The sequence below is a fragment of the Sorex fumeus genome, unplaced genomic scaffold (genome assembly GCF_029834395.1).
Source record: "Sorex fumeus unplaced genomic scaffold, SorFum_2.1 ptg000098l, whole genome shotgun sequence".
Classification (NCBI taxonomy): domain Eukaryota; kingdom Metazoa; phylum Chordata; class Mammalia; order Eulipotyphla; family Soricidae; genus Sorex; species Sorex fumeus.
Window position 1 is genome coordinate 20,808,940 of NW_026606155.1, and position 21,220 is coordinate 20,830,159.

The following is a 21,220-nucleotide window of genomic DNA, read 5'->3' on the forward strand; positions in this document are numbered from 1 at the left end:
TGCAGGAGCCATGGAGGCTGGAAACCAAGGTCCAGTCTGCACTTCCGGAGCTGGGGTTCCCAGGAGCACGCCCATCCCCTAGCACTGCAGGCTGGGGGGGTCAAGATCGAAGAAAGGGAAGCAGGTGTGCTTTGGATTGGACAGCGGCAGGACCCACCAGAATCCCACTCTGTCCGGGGAAGAAGCAGCAAATATCTTGAACTGGCTGGTCAGCTCCACTCTCCTGCTGGGCATCAGAGCCCGCAGTGGATGTTCTTGCAAATCAGTCCTGCTCTGTCTCCTCACCTCTGAGCCTTTCCCAGACTTTGGGCTTCCTTCTCATCCCCCAGTCTTTCTTGTCCTCAGACAAGCCACTGAACTCTGGGGCTGCTTTGTGTGAACAGAGCAGGTAAGGGTCCTTCTCTCAGCGAGGGGAGGAGAAGGGCTCGAGAAGAGTGTTATTGTGTTGGAACAAAGCCGGAACAAGCCGGCTGGGGCTGGGTGACTCCCTGCTGCAGACAGTCCTGCTGAGGAAGGAGCGAATGGAGCAAACGCTGCTTCTACAAAAGTGACAGAGAGGGGCCTGGAGACCCAGGACAGACGACCCCAAATGGGCAGAAACCCTGACATGGAGGAGAAAAGGGATAGGGACCTGCTTTCCCAGAAATCACTCTGCTTGGGGCGGGGGGTAGGGGGGGAGAGGCCGCGGGAGTAGGTGGCTTTTGTTGAAATGTGTCTGTTTTAGACCTGTTTCATATTTCTGGCTTAGTGAGGTTTGGTTTCCCACCAAGCAATCAATGAATTTTCTTGCCTAATTGACAACTGTTTGCACGGTACAGAAAAAAGAAAATGCTCCCTTCCTGCAAGATACTCCCCATCCCCCAAAATGCTTGTGGGAAAATATAAACATACATTTATATATTCAAAATATATTTGCAGGGAGGAAAAATTAGGCTTTTATTTTTTTTTCTTCTAGAAAAAGAGTTACACTTGAAACCTATCTGTTAATAGTTAATATGTTTGAATTCACTGGAGGGGGAAATAAAACCAAAAATCCCCACAGAAATGAGAGTTCCTGCAAAATGGCTATGTACAATGAAAGAAGATGCAGTAGTGGCAAAGAATATTTATGAACAGGGCTGTATTGAAAGTCCCGAGTTGGCCAAAGTAGAACATTTCAAGCACCATCATCCCATTAAAACCCTGGAAGTCATTTGTCTTTCATCATGAAGGTGAAAAACAAGGTCCTTGGCTTAATTATTCTCCACCAACGCAGTTCCGTTTAATCTGTATGCAGGATGTGCAGCTAAAACCCAGCTTTCAGCAGAGGCACTGCCAGCAGACAAATCTCTGAGCAGAATGGAGACCTCTATGAACGCCAGCTAATAAAAATCAGGTGACACGGTCAAAATTCACAGCCAGGGCTGTGGAACTGGAGGACCGAGGGTGATCTCTACTGCGAGGAAGAGACAGATGGCATGAAAGACAGGCAATGGCAGCTCATGAGGGAGAAAGGAAGAGATGTGGGGGGAGGAGGGAAAGCCGGTAATGGGGCAGGGGAGGGTCGGAGCATCCCCCTAGCCATGATCCCAGTTCTTAGATCAGAGTCTGCTGACAACTCAGGGCCAGAAACAGCCAATGAGGGCTCTGGGGGCATCAGAACGGGTTCATCTCACTCTCCCTTCAAAGCCCAACCCAGGAGTCTGCCTATTGATGGGGTGGGAGGTGGGGGGCATAGGACGGGGGTAGCTAAATGTATCCTTGAGGCCTAGGGGGTGTGAACACTAGTGGAGGGGGGGCACCATCCAGACAGGGAAGGAACTAACTGCCTTGAGTTGGTCTGGCAGACTGGGGGCAAGGAACACTTGATGGCATCAAGGTCCCTCCAGGAAGCCTGAGATAGATTTGGAGGAAACTGGTTTTAGCCCTTCTCCGACAGAAGCAGAGCCCAGTTGGAGCTGGCGTCCCCCCCTCCCTGGAGAGCATCCTGGGTTCCCGAAGGGTCAGTCATCACCGGCTCCCAGGCACCAGCGCTCTCCTTCAGTAGGCTTGGCCTGGGCCCCGAGCACACTCAGATGCTCCATCTCACAGTCATTTCCTAATGCTCCCAGATGCTGGCGCCGCTGTCTGCAGATCCTACTTGGAGTAGGGCCTATGTACTCCAGTGGATCTCAGATCAGTGTCAGCAGCAGAAGTCTCTTACACAGTATAGTTAGTATAGCTCTTCACTGAGTAAGAAAATGTTGGGTTGGAGCAATAGCACAGCGGGTAGGGCATTTGCCTTGCACGCGGCCGACCTGGATTCGATCCCCAGCATCCCATATGGTCCCCCAAGCACCGCCAGGTGTAACTCCTGAGTGCATGAGCCAGGAGTAACCCCTGAGCATTGCCGGGTGTGACCCAAAAAGCAAAAACTAACAAACAAACAAAAAAAATAAAATGTCTCTTGGTTGATGCCAAACCTTTTGATCAGTGGTTATGGGCAACAGCTGCAGGTCTCTGAATGCCTCAAAATCCAAGTTATTCCTCTCTTAGGTGTTTCTTGCACCTACAGATCATATAGGTACATAGGAATCCATTTACAAATATTTGCAAAAAATTGTGAGGGGGGTGGTGGTGATTGGGCCATACCTAGTAGTGCTCAGAGGTTGCTCCTAGCTCTGTGCTCAGGGCTCCTCCTGGTTCAGGGGACTATGCAGTACCAGGGACTGAAGTGGGGTCCACTATGTGCAAGGCAAGCATCTTAAGCCCTGTACTATCTCTCCTATCCACACATACAAGTATTACACACACATACACACACAAGTAATGATTTGCCAGCTTGCTTTGCTCTCGCAAGATGCTCCGATGTGGGCATCTCTGTTCTGAAGTGCATACAAAGTAGATGAGCCTGGCCCCAGACTTTACCTCAGCCATGCTCTGAGCGGTTTTACATCTGATAACTAAGAGGTATGAGCACACCTGTGAATCTGGATTTTTTTTTTTTTAGTAGAACAGACACAATTACGTTGGCAAGTCACTTAACCTCTCTGCCCGGGCTCCCTAACCACTAATGGTACCAACAACACCCACCTCTCAGGGCTGTGGAGAGGATCAAAGGAGAGCATGTCTACAAAAGGCTGTTTGCAAACCATAAAGCACGCTGCTTGCTGCTCCAGGGAGCCTTCTGTCTTGAACCCAGATGTCCTCAAGACTTCAAAGACCTGGGCTGGTTTATAGTGTAGCAGGGGGAGGAGGGTTAGCAAGCAAATGGCTAAAGGCTAGAACCACCTGCTGGCCCCACCCAGACAGACTGAATCAGCCCCTCTGGGCCTCTGGTGAATCCTTTGCAAAAAAATGTCTCCAGGGGCTGGAGAGATAGCACAGCGGGTAGGGTAGGGCGTTTGCCTTGCATGCGGCCAACCTGGGTTCGATTCCCAGCATCCCATATGATCCCCTGAGCACCGCCAGGAGTAACCCCTGTGCATTGCCAGGTGTGACCCAAAAAGCAAAAAAAAAAAAAAAAGTCTCCAGGGGACCCAAATGAGCAGCCAGGGGACCTTTGTAACTCACATTCCCTCCTATCCCACCATTCCTCCTAGTGCCATACAAATTCTGCCTGATTGCTCTTCTTGCTTCTGGGTTGACCGCTAGCAATAAAAGACAAGGCAAAGGAGCAACCTGCTGCTGGCCTCCTCCTGGCCGCTAGGTTGAGAGGCGGGGATTGTAATAGATTGTAATAACCATCCTCACAAAAGCATCCTCACAAAAGTATCAGAGAGGGGGGATTGGGGGAGGGGTAAGGGGAAGTGCACTGTATTATCATCTTAATCCTATTACAGGTCCTGGGGTGGTTAGGAGCTCTCTGCTTTTTAAAAAGAGCTTGAGGGGCTGGAGGAATAGCACAGCGGGTAGGGTGTTTGCATTGCGTGTGGCTGACTCGGGTTTCATTCCCAGCACCCCACATGATCCCCCGAGCATCGCCAGGAGTAATTCCTGAGTGCATGAGCCAGGAGTAAACCCCTGTGCATCGCTGGATATGATGTCCAAAAAATAAATAAAGAGCTTGAAGTGGGGCCGCAGAGGTAGTACAGCAGGTAGTACAGCGGGGCTTTTGCCATGCCTGTAGCCAGATCCAGGTTCAGTCCCTGGCATCCCATATGGTCCTCCAAGCACTGCCAGGAGTGATCCCTGAGTGCAGAGCCAGGAGTAACCCCTGAGCATCACTGGGTGTGACCCAGAATAAAAAAAAAATCAATAAAAATAAGAACTTGAGGAACAAGAGAAAGAGTACAGAGGGTAAAGCACTGGATTCAATCCTTGGCATTATACATGGTCTTCTAAGCCCCACCAAAAGTTATCTCTGAGCACCAGTGGTGTGCCCCCCCATGATTAAAAATAAAGAGCTTGAATAAGACAAGTCACACAGGCTATATAATTTGCCCACTTCGTGTACAATGCTGCTGTTTTTTATAGTTTGGGACTGTGGGTGTATCACCCCCAGCCAATTTTAGAGTCTTCTAACTACCACCACGAGAAGTCCCATACTCCCTAGTCATCGCTCTTCCCTTCTCTAGGGTCCCCCAGACCCCACTTCCTGCCTCTGTGAGCCTGATTGTTCCAACACTCATCCTCAGAGGACTCTGCAGCACATGATCCTTGGTGACTGGCCTCTTTCATGGACATGTGTCCAAGGGCCAACCCTGCTGGAGCCAGCCGTGGTACTTTATTCCTTTTTGTGGCTAAAGAATGGGCCATTGTGTGGAGAGATCACATCTGACTTCTCCCTTCAGCCATGGGTGGACCCTGGGTTGTTTCCACCTGGAGATGGGTGAGTCAGGCCACTGGGAAAGCATGTGCCCGCATTTGCGTGTGGCTAGTTTTCCTTTCCATTGGGCATACACATAGGAGTCAAACACTGAATCAGAGGGCAACTCTACGTGGCGCCTTTGAGGAACTTGTCGAAGGTTTTCCAAAGTGTTGGTGCCATTTTACATTGCCCCTCACAGTTGTCAGGGAGCACTAACTCTCCGGAGGCTGGAGAAAGAGTACAGGCTCACCTGCAAGCAGCCAACTCCAGTTCAATCCCTGGTACTGCAGACAGTCCCTGTTGCATGACCGGAAGTGGCCACTGAGCAAAGGGCCAGGAGTAGCCCCTGAGCAATGCCAGGTATGGCTCAATCCCCTCCCCAGAAAGGATTATAAGATCTCTACATCTTAACTAATACTTGTCTTTTTTATTTCACTATTCTAGTGGGTGTGAAGTGGTATCTCACTGTGGGTTTGATTTGTTCTTTCTTGATAGCTAAGGATACACACTGTCACACTGTCTTCCCGTTGTTCATCAATTTGCTTGAGCAGGCCCAGTAATGTCTCCATTGTGAGACTTGTTGTTACGGTGTTTGGCATATTGAATATGTCATGGGTAGCTAATGATAATGAGTTTTTAATTTTATTTTCTTTGGGGGAGGCTTGGTGAGTTTCCTGAGGATGGAACCCAGGCCCTCACATGTGTCAGGAAAGTGCTCTGATGCTGAGTGTCATCGTCAGCCCCAAAGTTAAGCATTCTTTGTGTGTCTCTAAGCTGTTTATGTCTTCTTTAGAAAAATATGTATTGAGATACACACACTTTGGCCATTTTTTAAATTGGGATATTTGTCTTTAAATATTGAATTGCAGTGATTTATATATTTTAGGTAACGTATGTATTTTAGACCTAAAATTAGCAACACTTTCCTCTTATTCTGCTGCGCCTTTTCATTTCCTGTCCTTGGAAGCACCCTGGCTGATTTTGAGGGTGTCCTCCAGTTTAGTTATTTTTCATTTTGCTGTTCACGTTTCAGGTGTCATATCTAAGAAACCACCATCGCCCAATCCAAGGGTAGAAGCTTTTGGATTGTTTTTGTTTGTGGACCACACCCAGTGGTGCTCAGGGCTTACTCCTTGCTCAGGGATCACTCCTGGTGGGGCCCAAGGGACCACAGGTAGTGCTGGGACTTAAACCTGGGCCAGATACGTGCAGAGGTCAGCACTCCCTACTGTTCTCTCTTTCCAGCCCCCTGACTATTTTTCCTATCAGCTCTGTATTTTCAGTTATGCCAATAAAGCCTTTGATGCATCTGGTGTGAACTTTGGGATCGGGTGCAAGGTTGGGGTGAGCCACCTCCAGCTTTACAAGGGAGGAAGTGAAAGTTCGAATATCTAGGAACCTTCCAGAACTGGATGGTTCCCAGAAGGCAGCTGTCCCCCCATGCTTCGAGAAAGCGCAAGTGTGTGCTTGGTGGTTCTGAGAGGGCCAGGGATACAGGCTACAGAAGCAAACCCTGGAGAAGTGTCATCAGAGTATGCCCACACCCTGTCCTTGCAAAGGAGCCCTGCGGCTGCCCAGATGAGTGCAGCTGATGGACTCGGGAGGGCAGGACCTGGAGCCACAGGGGCTTCGAGACACGAAGGATGCACTTGACCTGAGATGCACTTGACCTCACTCACGCCTGGCCGATGTTGAGGCTGCCCACCTGCCCTTCTGGTCTCCCAACTCCAACCCTCAGGTAGGGCTGCCTTGGTTGGACGCTCAGTTGAGGGGCAAGAGACCTGTGAGAGAAGTCTCTCCCCAGGAGGAATCAGTCTCCCCCTCCCTGTCCATGCCCTCAGAGTAAACTGGCTGTCATGGACAACTTCAAGGCCACTTTATGGGGCAGCAACTAAAGAGAAGCTGTGGGAATCCTGCAGTGACCATCACACCCGGGAGACACACAAGGGGTCACAGTGGGCAGTTTCAGGGGACACACAGTGTTGAAAGATCTTCTTCTGGACAGTGTGTGATGAGAATTGAAAGTCTGCTTTTCTCCACTGCAGAAATACCCTAACACAGGAAGGTCTGTGAAAGCCAGCCTGTGGGGCTGGCGGCATCCAGAGGAGAGGCCAGTGGGGTGGGAATGTGGAATGACTCACAGTCCCCACAGCAGAGTGGCTGGAGACACCCCCTGCCCCACCAACACACAAACACACACACACACACACACACACACACACACACACTCCCCACCCCCACACGGCCAAGGCCAGGACTCTGTCTCAGGTGTTCTAATTCCCTCCTTTCATTGGTGAGGAAACAACTCAAAAAGGCCAGCGGAAGCAGTGCTCAGGCAAAAGAAGATGAGAGGCATCACTTCAAACGGTAATTAAAACCACGGTATTGGAATAAAGACGGAGCCCTCCGATCAATGCAGCAGAGTTGAATATCCTGAGACAGGCCCTTGGGTATATGATCAGTTCATCTTTGATGAAGGAGCAAAAAATATGAAGTGAAGCAAGGAAAGCCTCTTCGACAAGTGGTGCTGGAAAAACTGGCCAGCTACATGCATAAAAATGAACTTCGAACATCTTTCGAACATCAGGCACAAAAGTCAAATCCAAATGGATTAAGGACCTCGCTATCAGACCTGAATCCATAAGGTAGTAGAGAAAAACATAGGGAGAACTCTATGACATCGAAGCTAAAGGCATCTTCAGGGATTTTCATGTTTTTCATTTGTCATTTTCATTTTCACCACTGACTAAGCAAACATAAACAAATGGGGCTACATTAAACTAAGAAGCTTCTGCATCTCAAAGGAAATCATGAACAGGATACAAAAATAGCCCATGGAATGAAGAAAAAAAATTTACTCAATACCCATTTGATAGAGGATTAATATCAAAGATATATAAGGCACTGGTGGAACTTCAAAGGGAAAAAATACCCAACCCTATCAAAAAAGGTGCAGAAGAGATGAACAGAAATTTCCTCAAAGAAGAAACAGATCAGTTGAGGGCTTGAGAGAGAGACCACAGGGTTAAGATGCTGGTCTTGCATGTGGCGAACCCAGGTTTGATCCCTGGCACATAAGGAAACTTAAGCCCTGCCAGGTGTAATCCCTGGTCACAGAGACAGGAATAAGCCTGTTGTGGCCCCCAAACAAAACCAAAAATTAAAACCCAGCTGACTTGTCCAAGGTGTCCCAGGAAGTGAATGTGGTCATTTCAAACATAGCAGCTTGGCCCCCAAAGCCCAGAGTTCTTCCAGGCCTCTGAGTCAGCTCCTTAAGCTGGAAACCATCCAGGAACCAACAGCCCCTCAGCCCACCCAGCACTTCAAGGACAAAACACCCTCAAGAAAATGAAAGTCCAGGATATGAGATGGTCCCTTATGAAAAGGGATTTGCACCGCGGTCACACTGGAATCCCAACAGGAATTGGGCATTACAGGAACCCCTTGACCTACGTTAGCTCACTCAGCCTAGCAATGCTAGGAGGTGGGGGGCTTTAGAAGGGGCCAGAGAGATAGTGCAGGGTTACAGTGCTGGTGTGGCTTGCAGCTGGTCCTATCCCTGGCACCGCTGCGACCAGGATCACCAAGTACCTCAGCCCCACATGGCTGGCACAGTACCACATCCTTGGACCCTCATACTGGACTGCAGGCAGGTTCCCTGCACAGGGCCCCTGGGGACTCATGATCACTTCTTGGGAGACCCCTCTCCTGCTATGCCCCCACAAATGAAAACAAAACAAAAACAGAAAAATGGGGACTGTAAGCAAGCAAACCTACATTTTTCATTTTGTTTTGTTTTGCTTTTTAATTCACACCCAGCAATGCACAGGGGTCACTCCTGACTCTGCACTCAGGAATTGTTCGGGGGATCATATGGGATGCTGGGAATCGAACCCAGGTCAGCTGCGTGCAAGGCAAACGCCCTACCCGCTGTGCTATTGTTCCAGCCCCCTACATTTTTCAGAACTGTCTGGTTTCCACAAAGAACATTCTGACCAGTCATGCCCCCAACCCCCTGTCCAAATGACCCAGGGCTAGGGCAGCAGGTGTGACCAACCTGTCACGTTAACTAAGAATTTCAGAAGGCCCATGGGTGCTCAGGGTGTGGGCTGGAGCAAGAAGCAGCATCACAGGGCCACGTTCCACAGCCTCAATCACTCAGCCTCCCACAAATTAAACTATTAAAGTGGGGGTGGAGGGGAGCTAACAGCTTTTCAAAATGTGCTAACCAAGTGCCAGGACAAAAGTGGAAATTGGGGATTTTGAAAGATGAGTTGGGAGATTCTGTTCCAAGCCGTCATGGATCAGACTGGACCTCTCTGCCAAGTAAGTATGAGACAGAAAAAGCATCCGAGTCGGGTGGGGTGGGGGAGTGGAGGGAGGCCAACACTATTCCAGAGAGCCACAAATTAAAAAAAAAACAATTATGCAAGGCTTGCTAAAAAAAAAAAATCCAGTGGGCTGTCTTTATGTTCTAAATCACTAAAAACATAGCATATGCGCGCCAACGTTTACCCGCCACGCAGGCTGCTCTGCGGCAATGGTTTAGGCTCAGGGTACACGGGACGAGCCTCTTGGTCTGTGCTGAGGAAGGGCACATCCCCGAGATCCCACTGGGCTCAGACACGCACGCCACCTCGTGCAAAGGGAAGCCCTGGCCACATTGGCTGCATCTGCCCCACCCCAGGAGAGGCTGGGAGAGGAAGGAGGTGAATTGTGCAGAAAAGGTCTCCTCTCCTGCTATGCAGAGGGGGCCCTGTGGGAACATCAGCGAGCTGGCAGGGGGGTGGCCGCACACTGATTTCTCAAGGTGGAACCCTCGGAACGTCCCCCTTTTGCCCCTCCTACACACATACACAGAAGATTAGAAAAGCCTGAGATATGCACCATGCAGAGGCAGTCAAGGACTCTAGGGACACACACACACACACACACACACACACACACACACACTGATGCCACCCATGCCACCCAGCTCTGGAAATCTGTATTTAGATGTTTTCCCATCAGTTTTGTTGATGGGTCAAGTTGAAGAATGACTGTTTGGTCTTTCATTGTTCTTTTTATTCCCCCTGCCTGAAGTCTGGAACTCGGAAGGCCAGTGGGCCATGCTTAGAGGGAAGAACTGACGGGGATTGGAAGGGACACTGGGCGGTTAAGTGACTCGGCCAGTTGACACAGCTACTGCTCAACCTTGAGGGTATGCATTCAACCTGGTAGCCAGGCCAGGCACGGAGATGGTAGGTGACATAAGGAGTTATCCTATCCTCAGGACTTGAAGGTGGGCATGTGCGTGAAGGTGGGTGTGTGCGCGTGTGTGCGTGCGCACACACACACACACACACACACACACACACACACACAGCAGATAACCCAGGCAGAGAGAAGGGGCCTGGGGCGAGCCTAAGGGACCCGCAGGACCCCGTCTGCCTTCCTCTCTGAGAGCAGCTCTGCACAGCCCAGCTCCTGACTGCCTGTGGGCGTGGGCCAGAGCGGTCACATACTCTGGTCTGTTTTGGCTTTTTGAAAGAAGCCAGAATGTCCACATTTCCTGGCTCTTAAATATAGTAACTCATTCCACTTAGGAAAAGGAAAAAAAAAAAAAACAAGAAAAGGCAAACCACACTTAGAGAGCCGACAAGCCTCATCTGCAGGCGACTCCAGTCCGGGGGATGACCACTAGCAAGCTCTTCTCTTCCACGTCCTACAGCCCTACTGCCACTGAACACCCAGGTCCCCTTCGCACACCGGCCAGATGCAAGAGGCCCAAGGGGTCCTGCCTGGCAGGTTCTGTGCTACTTCGGGTGTGTGTCTGCAGGCGTGTGTATGAGTGTGCATGTGTGTGTGCATGTGAGTATGTGCATACATGTGTGTATTGGAAATATCCCAAACCCAGAGGGGGAGCCACAGCAGTCCCCTCAGAGGGAATGTGGGAGAGGCCCAGACCGCGGGGACAGTGGGGTTCTCATGGGAGCCGCAGAACAGAAGGTGAAGAAGAGGACAGTCTGGGAAAGCCAGACTGAAAGGGACAGAGGAGAGGTCAGGACAAAGCCCTGGCCCCAGCACCCCATCGCCCAGAGCAGAACAAGCCAAGCTTCCTTGGCCAATCCCTCTGGACACACAGCCTGGGTGCCCCCCATCCTCTTGGTCACCTGAATTTTCAGTTTGATTTGGAGGGGGCACCGCTAGCAGTGCATGGCAGGGCCCGGGTGCTGACTGATGCTTGTGCCCCACTGTGATAATCACTACCTGGCCTCAGGTAAGCACTCTGTGAATATCTGTGGGACCAACGACAGCAGACAAGCAGCTGGCACCCACATGTGGTCTCATATCGTGCAGAACCAACTTGTAACAGCGATTCCCATAGCTGCCCATTTGCATCCACACAACCTGAGCTCAGGACAGAGCGAAAGTGCAGTGGGTAGGGTGTTTGCCTTGTACGCAGCCGACCCGGGTTCAATTTCCAGCATATCCCATATAGTCCCCTGAACACTGCCAGGAGTGATTCCTGAGTGCAGAGCCAGGAGTAACTCCTGTGCATCGCTGGGTGTGATCCAAAAAGCAAAAAAAAAAAAAAAGAAAAAAAAAAAAAGAAATACCTGAACTCTGCCATTTGCCTTTGACCACTGCTTCATGCCCACGGACGTGGCCCAAGAGACAGCGGTCAGCAAGAGGGCTGGGACGCATGGAGCTGCCTGCACAGTGCTAGCCGGTGGCCGGCACACTCTTTGCGGGGCCTGACAGATGATAAAACTGCAGAATTGCAGGGCACTTGCTTGTCAGGTCGAGGCATTAAAACGAAGAGTGCACTGATCCGGTCTCAGCCTGAAAGGGCCATGGGGAGCCTGGGAGGCCGCAGCTCCTTCCGGTAAAGGCTGGACTGGAAAGCCAGAGGCCGGGGCTGGTTTCCAGCTGGCCACGCCAAGCCTGTTGGATCTCCCAGACGATGTAGGCTCGGCAACAGCTACAGCGAACACAGCCTCGAGGGGTTCTTGTGTGGGGTCAGAGAGCTGCTTCAGCCCGGGCTCCTCAGTCCCTTGGCCACATGTCAGCCAGGTGACCCTTCCCAGTCCCTGAACCTCAAGCTTCCCCAGAGGAAAGTTGAGGCAGGATCAGATAATGAACCCTCTTGCTGACCGCTGTCTCTTGGGCCATGTCGGTGAGCAGGAAGCAGTGGTCAAAGGCAAATGGTGGAGTTCAGGTTTTGTGGATGACAAACGGCCAGGTACCGGCGGTTGGTGTTAGGAGTTGCTTCTTTGTTTGGTGTGGCCCCCCAAACAAAGTAATAAACACAGAAGACAGGACTTCTGAGATTAGTCCCCTTAGGTAGGATTTCAGGGCTACAAAGTATCAAAGGAGACAGCCTTGAATTTCCACTGAAACTTAGATACAATTCAAGCTATTAGGCATGGGTCTGCTACCTGTTCAAATGCAAAAATAAACTGGGCTGAGCATAGGTTCTGAGCATCCAAGCCCTACTCATAGGTTCTGAGCATCCACGCCCTACTCTCCAGTGTTATTAGTGCCCATGAAACTTTTTTTTTGGTGGTATTGGGGTCACAGCTGGTGATTACTCAAGGCTTATTCCTGGCTCTGCGCTCAGAGATCTCTCCTTGTGAGGCTTGGGGGACCATATAGTGTGCTGGGGACCGTGCACCGAGTTATCCATATGCAGAGCAAGCCCCCTGCCCGCCATACTATCGCTCTGGCCCAATACTCACAAAACTTGCACGGGATGGAAAGATTAGCAAGTGAATGTACCAAAGACAGTGCAGCATGCAAATAAGGTTTCTGCGTGGTGTCAGTTCTCTCACTGTGCTTCTCTCCCCAGCCCCTCCATGGCTTTTTCAGTGGCTCCATCACCCCAACACTCCCTCCTTCCCCCCCCCCCATACAGTCTCCTAGCTGTGTGATCCCGGAGGCGGAGGCGTTGGGGGGGTCAGGCCCCAGGGCCCGGCCGCCCTTTCTCTCTCCGCCTGCGCAGTCCGGGCTGCTCCATCTGCCCGCTCGCCCTCGCAGCCTGCCGGCGCAGGAGAGCACATGCAAATGGGCCCTAAAAGCGGCTTGTTATTTTCACAGTCAGGATGGAGCGTGCTTGTGGGTGCCTGCGAGGACAGCACGTCACTGTCGGGTACAGGGCAGATGCCATCCCTCTGGGGGAGGCTGTGAAGTATAAAAATACCCAACCCAAATAGTGTCCTTCCCAATCCCCCCATCCCCACGAGAAAAAGCCAGCGCCTCTTACCCTCTGGGTGGGGGGGAGTCAGAGGGGGTAACTCAGAGCCTTCCTCAGACCAGGGAAGTTCTCCCACACTTACACAGGCCCCACCGAGTCCCAGGCCTGGGTGCCTAGGGTCCTGCTCCACTATTTTTAATTTTCTTCTCTCTCTCTCTCTCTCTCTCTCACTCTCTCTCTCTCTCTCTCTCTTTTGCTTTTTGGGTCACACCTGGCGATGCACAGAGCTTACTCCTGGCTCTGGCTCTGAACTCAGGAATTACTCCTGGCAGTGCTCCAGGGACTATATGGGATGCTGGGAATCGAACCCGGGTCGACCTTGTGCAAGGCAAACGCCCTACCTGCTGTGCTATTGCTCCAGCCCCTTTTTAATTTTGTTTTGCAGGGAGAGACTGGAGTTTGGGTTACATGCTGCGGTACTCGGGGCTTACTGCAGGGGACTGAATCCCGGCTTGTGGCTCCCACTTGGTGCACATGGTTACAAAGTGACCATGCAATGCCGGGTCCAACCCAGAGGCACCCACATACAACAACCGGAGCTCCAGCCAGCCAAACATTTCTATGGGGATTATTTATTTATTTATTTTTAATTAAACCAGCGACACTCAGGGCTTACTTCTGACTTTGCACTCAGGAATTACTCCTGGCAGTCTTCAGGGGACCATATGGGATGCCAGGGATTGAACCCGGGTCAGCCAGATGCAAGGCGAACACCCTACCTGTTATATACTATTGCTCTGGCCCCATCTGATGGTTTTAACTGATTGTTTCACTGTACAGAGACCCAGAAAGCAGGAGCCTATGAGGCGAATAGCGAAGTGTCCAGGGTCCTCAGGGCAAGAGCAGGATGATGATGATGCCCAGCCAGGAGGGGTGACCCACAGTGCAAGTACCCACTGAACAAGTACCAGTGGGTGTAAGGAACACGCCAGCCCTCAGCTGGCCATTGCTGGCCTTCGCTGGACACCTACCATGGGTGCGCACCAACAATGCACCTCATCTAGCTAGCTACCTTGGGCACAGATGACTCCAACAGGGGCCACACACTTGGGGGCTAGGAAGGTGTCAGGAGGTGACAAAAATAAAACGATAGTGTCCGCGAGATCCAGAATGGGCAGGTGGGGGCTGGCGGCCAGCAGGGGAAACGGAAGGGGCGAGAGGCTCCCTCTGTCCGTGACACTCCGCTGCTGCAACCCCGGAACGGGCCCTGGCACAGTCAGACCGTCCAGTGTTTCAATCAAAGATAAAAACCCAAATGCTCAAGTGAACTCTTGGGTCAGGTTTCTTCTCAAACATGGGACAGGCCAAACACAACACACACAGTTTTGCCGACCCCCAGCCAGGCTCCTGGCCGCCCTCTGCAGTCTTTGTGAGGGGAGGGAGGCCACAAACTGAAGATTCCCCCCAACTTTCCTCACTGCTGGGACCCAGTTCCTCTCTCTCTCTCTCCAGAGTCCCAAGCCTGTGTCCATCTTTGCTACCACAGTGCTGGGGGCCCGGAGCACCAGTAGAGGTCACTCCTGAGCACAGTGCCTGGAATAGGTTCTGAGCATCCAAGCCCTACTCTCCAAAGGGTGCAGGGAGTCCTCTCCCCAGACCACCCCAGGGCACCCTGTGTCTGACACCCACAGCTGCTCCCACATGCTCCCGCCCTCCCAACACTGGCTGGTCTTCTCCCTGGGTGTTCATCGCCGGCACTGGGGCAGATCATCAGGCCTGGGAAAACGATTCAGGCGAGCACAGCACTGATGCTCACCCAGGCAGGGGACTTCCGCTTCTTGCTGGTCCCCAGGGAAACCCTACACTCCTGTACAGAGGACTCACGGACGCTGCAGCTGCAAGGGCCCTGCGGAGGGGGTGCAGGGCAGAGTCCCCTGCAAACACCATCTCAGACAGGGCCGGGTGGAGGGGGAGTCGCGGGGAGAAGGCAGGCACACCCAGCTCTGGCAGCTGCTTGGGGAAAAGGTGACACCACCTTGACTCTAAGTGCTGCCTCCCACCCCCTCTAGTTCTGCTGTGATGGGGGCAGACCAGATGGTAGAAATAATGATGCCAAAAAGAAGTTGGGGGTTTTGTTGGGTATTTTAGGGCCACATGGGGTGCTGGGGATTAAAGCCTCATGCAAAGTTCATGTTCCCACCCTTTGGGTCATCTTCTAAGCCCCGAGAAAACGCTTCCAAGACCACCCCAGACTCAAGCACTATACACATTCAATGCCTGAGCACATGCGCCTTGCTCCCTGGCTCTTCCCGAGAGCCCCAAGAGAAATCCAAAGTATTATTCCTCACTACTGCTATCCCTAACCTCTCACACCAAGCTCCTGGCAGAACCAGACACAAGTTTGGCCTCTGGTGTTAGCCCAGGGCCTCTGGAACCTTCCCCCAGGTCTATGCATTCTCCATGGGCATTGTAAAAACTACAGATTCTGATTCAGGAGTTGCCACATGCAGACAGGCCACCCGATTCTGAAGGTCTTACGAGCCTCTGGCCTCAAGGACACTTTGGGTCTCAAGAGGCCGCTATGCTGAGCACCAACCTCAGGTCACGGCATACCTGGAGATCTCGCCCGGGGGAAGAAGGTCTGCTCACCTCACTTTTCACGGGTTGGGGTCTCTTGCCCAGCTTCATCTCCAGGAAGTGCAAAGGGGCGATCATGGCCCCAATGTTGCGGATGTCGGCGTATTTCAGCTCCTCTGCAGTCAGGGCTGAGCTGGGGAGTCCAGTGAGGGGGCCGAGCCCCGGCAGAGAGCCCGCAGTCACGGAAGGGTCCGGGATCTGCCCAGGCATCATAGCAGGAGACGCGGCCAGCCAGCCTGGAGAGGGCGGGAGGAGAGCAGGACGGTCAGCCAGGAGGGTCCAAGAAGGGCCGAAGCCCCCAGGTCTGGTCAGGAACCTCACCCCTTCTTTCACCAATGGCCTCAGGATCCCCGGCCCACTCCAGTGCTCTTCCTGCCCTTTAGTCCATCCTGTTCTGGAGGAAACATGATCGTCCACACCGAAGTTACCCCTGGTGCTGAGCATGTCCCCCGTGAGGAGCCACACGGAGCCAGCACCTGCAGTGTGACGGTCCTGGGTCACCCCCTCTAAGCCCCTGAGATCGCCTTAGATGCCATCCACAGAGGGAAAAGCCAGGGCTGGACCGACGACTCGCGCAAAACTGGACCTCGCTGGAAGCGGAGGAGCGGGATTTAAACGGCAAGAGACTCACTCCCCAGAGGAAGGATCGAGTGTGGAACCGCAGGCACCTGTTTAAGAGGGGCTATTTCTGGTCTGGCACGGTGCCTCCCCTCAAATCGCACAGCCTGCGCTGCATACTTGTCAAGGCACTCTGAATACAAGATAAGGCAAATCTAAGCTAAAGGTTAGTGTGTGTGCTGGTGTCTGTGAGGAAGAGACTGAGGCAGAGGAGATGGAATTAATTAGCGCGTGATTCCCCCCTACCGCCCACCCCCAAGGAGCCCCGCCCCAGAAGAGTCCCCCACTGTCTCTTTATTCTCCACGCAAACACATTCTGGCTCTGCCAGGCCCAGGATATTTGTAAGGGAATTGAGATTCAGGCAGGAAAGAAAGATTACACAGGTCAATGCTAAGGGAATGCTTGTTTCTTCCTCCTTTTCACTAGAGAAGCTCCTGGTTTAAAAAAAAAAAAAAAAAGCTCGTTACAAAATAAAGATGGCAGTGAAGAAAGCTTGTTTGCCAATAAAAACCAGAGTTCTCTGGTCCCTTACACAGGTCCGGCACATTCACTCATCCACCTACCCATCCACCCATCCATCACCCATTCACCCATCTGTCCATCCATCCACCCATTGGTCTGACCACGACCACCTCTAAGCCAACAGACACCGAGAACACAGAGCTTGTTCAGGCACCGTGAGTTTCTAAGTAGCCTCATAAGTAGCATTTTAGTTCAAAGCTGCTCCTGGATTCAAGTCCTTTAGAAAAGACGATTTCTCCCTCCGCACATGCAGTAAAAACGTCGTTCTGTAAACCCTGGTGGAGTAGCTTGGTCTCTGCTTTCTTTCGTCCCTGTCTCTTGCCATATGTCTGGTGGTGGGACAGGGACATCTCCTGTTCCCTGGCCTACAGTTCACTGTCAGGTAGTGTCCCCTTAGGACCATGAGATCTGGGGTTCCCTGAGCAGTTCTAGAGGGAGACGAACTGGGACCCTGCCCCCATTCGGATTCTTGGGTCTAGATTTCCAGAGAGGGGGCTTAGTCAGGTATCCTGCTGTCCCCAATTCAAAATCAAAGGTGTCCAGGGGGCTGGAGTGATAGTACAGCGGGTAGGGCATTTGCCTTGCACGCGGCTGACTCGGGTTCGATTCCCAGCATCCCATATGGTCCCCTGAGCACCGCCAGGAGTAATTTATGAGTGCAGAAGCAGGAGTAACCCCTGTGCATTGCTGGGTGTGACCCAAAAAGCAAAAAAAAAAAAAAAATCAAAGGTGTCCAGTGGCTCTTTCTTTCTCTTCTTAGGTCCTTGCTCAGGGGGAAAGGGTATGAGTGATTTCCAAAAACTTCAGCCCTCAAAGGCCTACTAGTCCCCACTTCCTTGGGTGACAAGCCCTGGTGAATGGCCAGTGGGCCTGTTACTTCACCCTCAGCCCATCAACCAAGTCTATCCATGAAGCACTTGTCCACCGCTTCCCATCTGGTCACGCTGCCCCCCCCCCCCCGCTCCTTCCTCTGTGCCCGCCCTGCTCTGCATCCCCGTCCTCACCCACAGCTGTCCTCCTGACCCCACACCCTCCCCCGCCCTCCTCAGTACCAGCGCACCCCCCCCCCCGCCCCCGTCAGCTCAGGGAAGGATCAGAGACTCATCCGACATCAGTCTATACAGAACTAACCACATCCTCATGAAGCCCATGTGAAATGGAAACTTGGAGAAGTTAGATGAGTTGTCCAAAGTCCACTGCCAGCCAAGGATGGTGCTGGGGCTGGATCCCAGGCTCCAAGGTTGAGAACCAAAGCTTTCTCAGCCTGCCCTTGCCACGGCGCTCAGGAGAAAGAAATGGCCTTCTAATGGGCCTTCTAATGGGGCACTTTCCGACACAGACCAATCATGCAGGATTAGCTCATTCTCCACTCTGAGGACCCTGGACTCGGAAGCCCACAGGGAGATCCAGGCTGAGGCTCCCTGCAGAAGCCCGCGGCAGCTGAGTGGAAGTTCAGACACAGACATGCGCTGCACTGGAGCATGGAGCCAGCCAGTGTCACCCTCTCACCATCAGCCCCCCAGATCAGGGCGCACAGCACAGCACAGCACAGCACAGCACAGCACAGCACAGCACAGCACAGCACAGCAGGCTGCTCTGGGAGGCCTTGGCTACACTGCACCTTGCCCCAGTCTTCCCGAGAGAGAACAAAAAGGACAGATGGGAGGACTCATTCCTGCATGGCAAAAAGATGCCCAATCTCAGCCACGTGGACACCCAATGGGCACAGGAAGTGGTGTCAGGCCCCCTGAACCAAATTGAGAAAGGAAACTCAGAAGAGGAGAAGCCCTACAAAGTTGCCTCTCCTAGACTTGAATGGAAGCTCCCAGACATCTGTAGCACTCTCCTCCTGTTGTTCATCGATTTGCTCGAGCAGGCCCAGTAATGTCTCCATTGTGAGACTTGTTACTGTGCTTGGCATATCGAATACATCATGGGGAGTTTGCCAGGCTTTGCCATGCAGGCAAGATACTCTTGGTAGCTTGCCAGGCTCTCCGAGAGGGGCAGAGGAACCGAACCTGGCTGGGCCGGGCCGGCCATGCGCAAGGCAAACGCCCTACTGCTGTGCTATTGCTCCAGCCCAGACCTCAGTCACCCCCAAAAGATTTATAACTAAGCTCATCAGTACAGACAAGAGGTGGGGGTGGGGGTAGGGTAGGTGCAGCTGGAAAATGACTGGTGCTTCCACAAGATACATCTCCTAGTGGGGGCAAGGGGCACCCCTCAGGTATGGAAGGAAGCCAAAATATAGAGCCTTGTATGGCCAAAGGCTCCAGGGCCTCCCTGTGCTGCAACACTCCCTTGCTGTGTGGTCACCAGCGAGTCAAGGAGCAGTTTCCTGGAACAAGCAGCAGTCATGGAAGGGGGTGCTCCCTCAGGCCTCCTGAGGGGTGGTGGTGGGGAAGTACTTGTTAAATGAATGAATGATAAATGTATGAAGTCAAACTCAGTGAGATTGAGTCGGCACTGGAAGTCTAGATGCTATTTATCAAGCCAGGATGCCGACACCCACAGTTTTCATTTCCACAGTCGACTCCCAGGAGTCCTCCAGAGGCTTCTGGATGCTTCCCTGCCTACACCATCTCTGGGAGATGGAAGCCAGACCGCTCTGCTCAGGCATGAGAGACTCCTGCCTTAGCTTCTGTTTATTTCTGTACAGATGGTATAAATGAGACACTAACAAATGATCCCCCGATATAATGAATTCTCAGCTCCTGTGGAACCCCACTCCTGGGGATCCCCACCCTCTGGGAGCAGTGGAGGGCCTATAAATTCTTGTCATTCCTGTTCCCCGATGAACCCATCCCGAAGACACCCTCTCTTGGGGCAGCAGGCCACAGGCGTTTTGTTGTAGCAGCAACCCCCCCACCCGCTTCCTTCCCCTCCAAGGGCGCCCCTAAGTGCTCAGATACAAACCACAAAGTCCTTAACACATGCCATTCCCAGGAGACACCCACAGCAGCTGACATTTGCCAGGGAGAAGTCAGCGGGGCCGAGTGGGGAGGAGCAGGAGCGGCTGCCTTTCATAATTGGATCCTCATTAACTGTAAGGAGCTGGCTGGTGATCCAAGGCCGAAAGTCAACTTTGGTGATTGGAAAAATGAAACAATTTGATGTGATTTATAGTTCAATTAAAAGGAGGGGGGGGGCATGGAGTGAGGCGGAGACAACCAGAAACAGCCCGGAGGAACTGACCCACTTTAAGGAAGACAGGAAAAATGACAAAAGGGGAAATTGTTTCCCATTTGGCGCAAGGCAAGCTGTGAGCTAAAAGCATCAGGGAGCCAGTGGTCTGAAAGCGGGATAAATACCCTCCGTTAGGAACTGGGATGTGGACCCCACGAGTCAGTTCTAGAATTGGGCAGAGCACCCGTATTGGCAAACAGGGCCTGTCCTTCAAAAGACAGGCCCAGGATCCAAAAAAGACTTTGGCAATTTGAGACACTGACCAGGAATAACTTGGAAACCAGCCAAGGAAGGAAAACGTGGCTTTGCACAGCTCCAAAACACCACTCAGAAGCGAGTCCCGAGTAAGACAGAAAGCGTCGGGAGGCCACAGCAGACCCTCCTCAGTGCGGGCCTGAGATTCTAGGGCACTGGATACAGCTCCCTAAAAGCCAGATTGAAGAAAATAGGGACCAGATCTATGAGTCTAAGTAGAAAAAACCTAAAGGAAAGATCTGATAAAGGTATCTGATTACAGTTATACAGTTATACAGTTTGGGTGAAAAGTCACAAAATACTTCCAGTCTAGATAATGGACTTGAGATACTGGGGGGGGGAAATAACATCAAGTCATTTCAGTCAAAAGGAAGGAAAGAAGGTGAAGACATGCTTTTTGACTCTGATTTTCTTCTCTTATTTACAGTCTGCGAATCTTACAATACCTTGAGTGTGTTGGAGAGGGGTGGTCTGTGCTCAGGGATCACTCCTGGAAGGCCTCAGGGGATCACATGCAGTGCCAGGGACCCAAGCAGGGTTGACTGCATCTGAGACAAAGGCCTCAACCCCTGTACTATCTCTCCAGCCTCTAAGTCTGGCTTTGATGGGTCAAACTCAGTCTATTCTTACAGGAAGTAGTCTCACCAGCACCTTCACCAAGAATGGTAAAGATGGGTTAAAAAGGAAAAGACAGGCTGGCTCAGGAGATGGCACAAGTTTTGCATGCAGAGAACCCCGGTTTGCTCTCTAGCACTAAATGGTCACCCCAGGAAACACCAGGTATGGTACCAGAGGCCTCCGGCATGTCGGAACATACTCAGGCCCCAACAATGAGCTGTCGGGCCCACTTGGCCAAGAATCACCCAGTATGCCCCCAGCTCCCTGAGCACCATTTAAAAGTTACCTCTCCCCCCAAAGAAAAGGCATGCTTTGAGAAAATTAGGATCAACATCATCGAGCTGCAGGAACAACATCTGAAGGGGGATTTGAATCGTCTCGGGGTAGGTTAGCTGGCCTCTGGGCAAGCAGCTGGCCAGGGCTGGCATCAGGAGCCATG

The 21,220-nt window shown here is 52.1% G+C and overlaps 1 protein-coding gene across 3 annotated transcripts in view; it reads right to left on the reverse strand.

The window, feature by feature from the left end:
- JDP2 (Jun dimerization protein 2) overlaps positions 1-21,220 on the reverse strand; it is a 42,630-nt gene that overhangs the window by 16,155 nt on the left and 5,255 nt on the right. For all 3 annotated transcript variants that reach the window (XM_056133849.1, XM_056133850.1, XM_056133851.1), the window contains exon 2: positions 15,594-15,817. In XM_056133849.1, the coding sequence (XP_055989824.1) occupies positions 15,594-15,817 (224 nt within the window). The remainder of the gene's footprint in view (positions 1-15,593; positions 15,818-21,220) is intronic.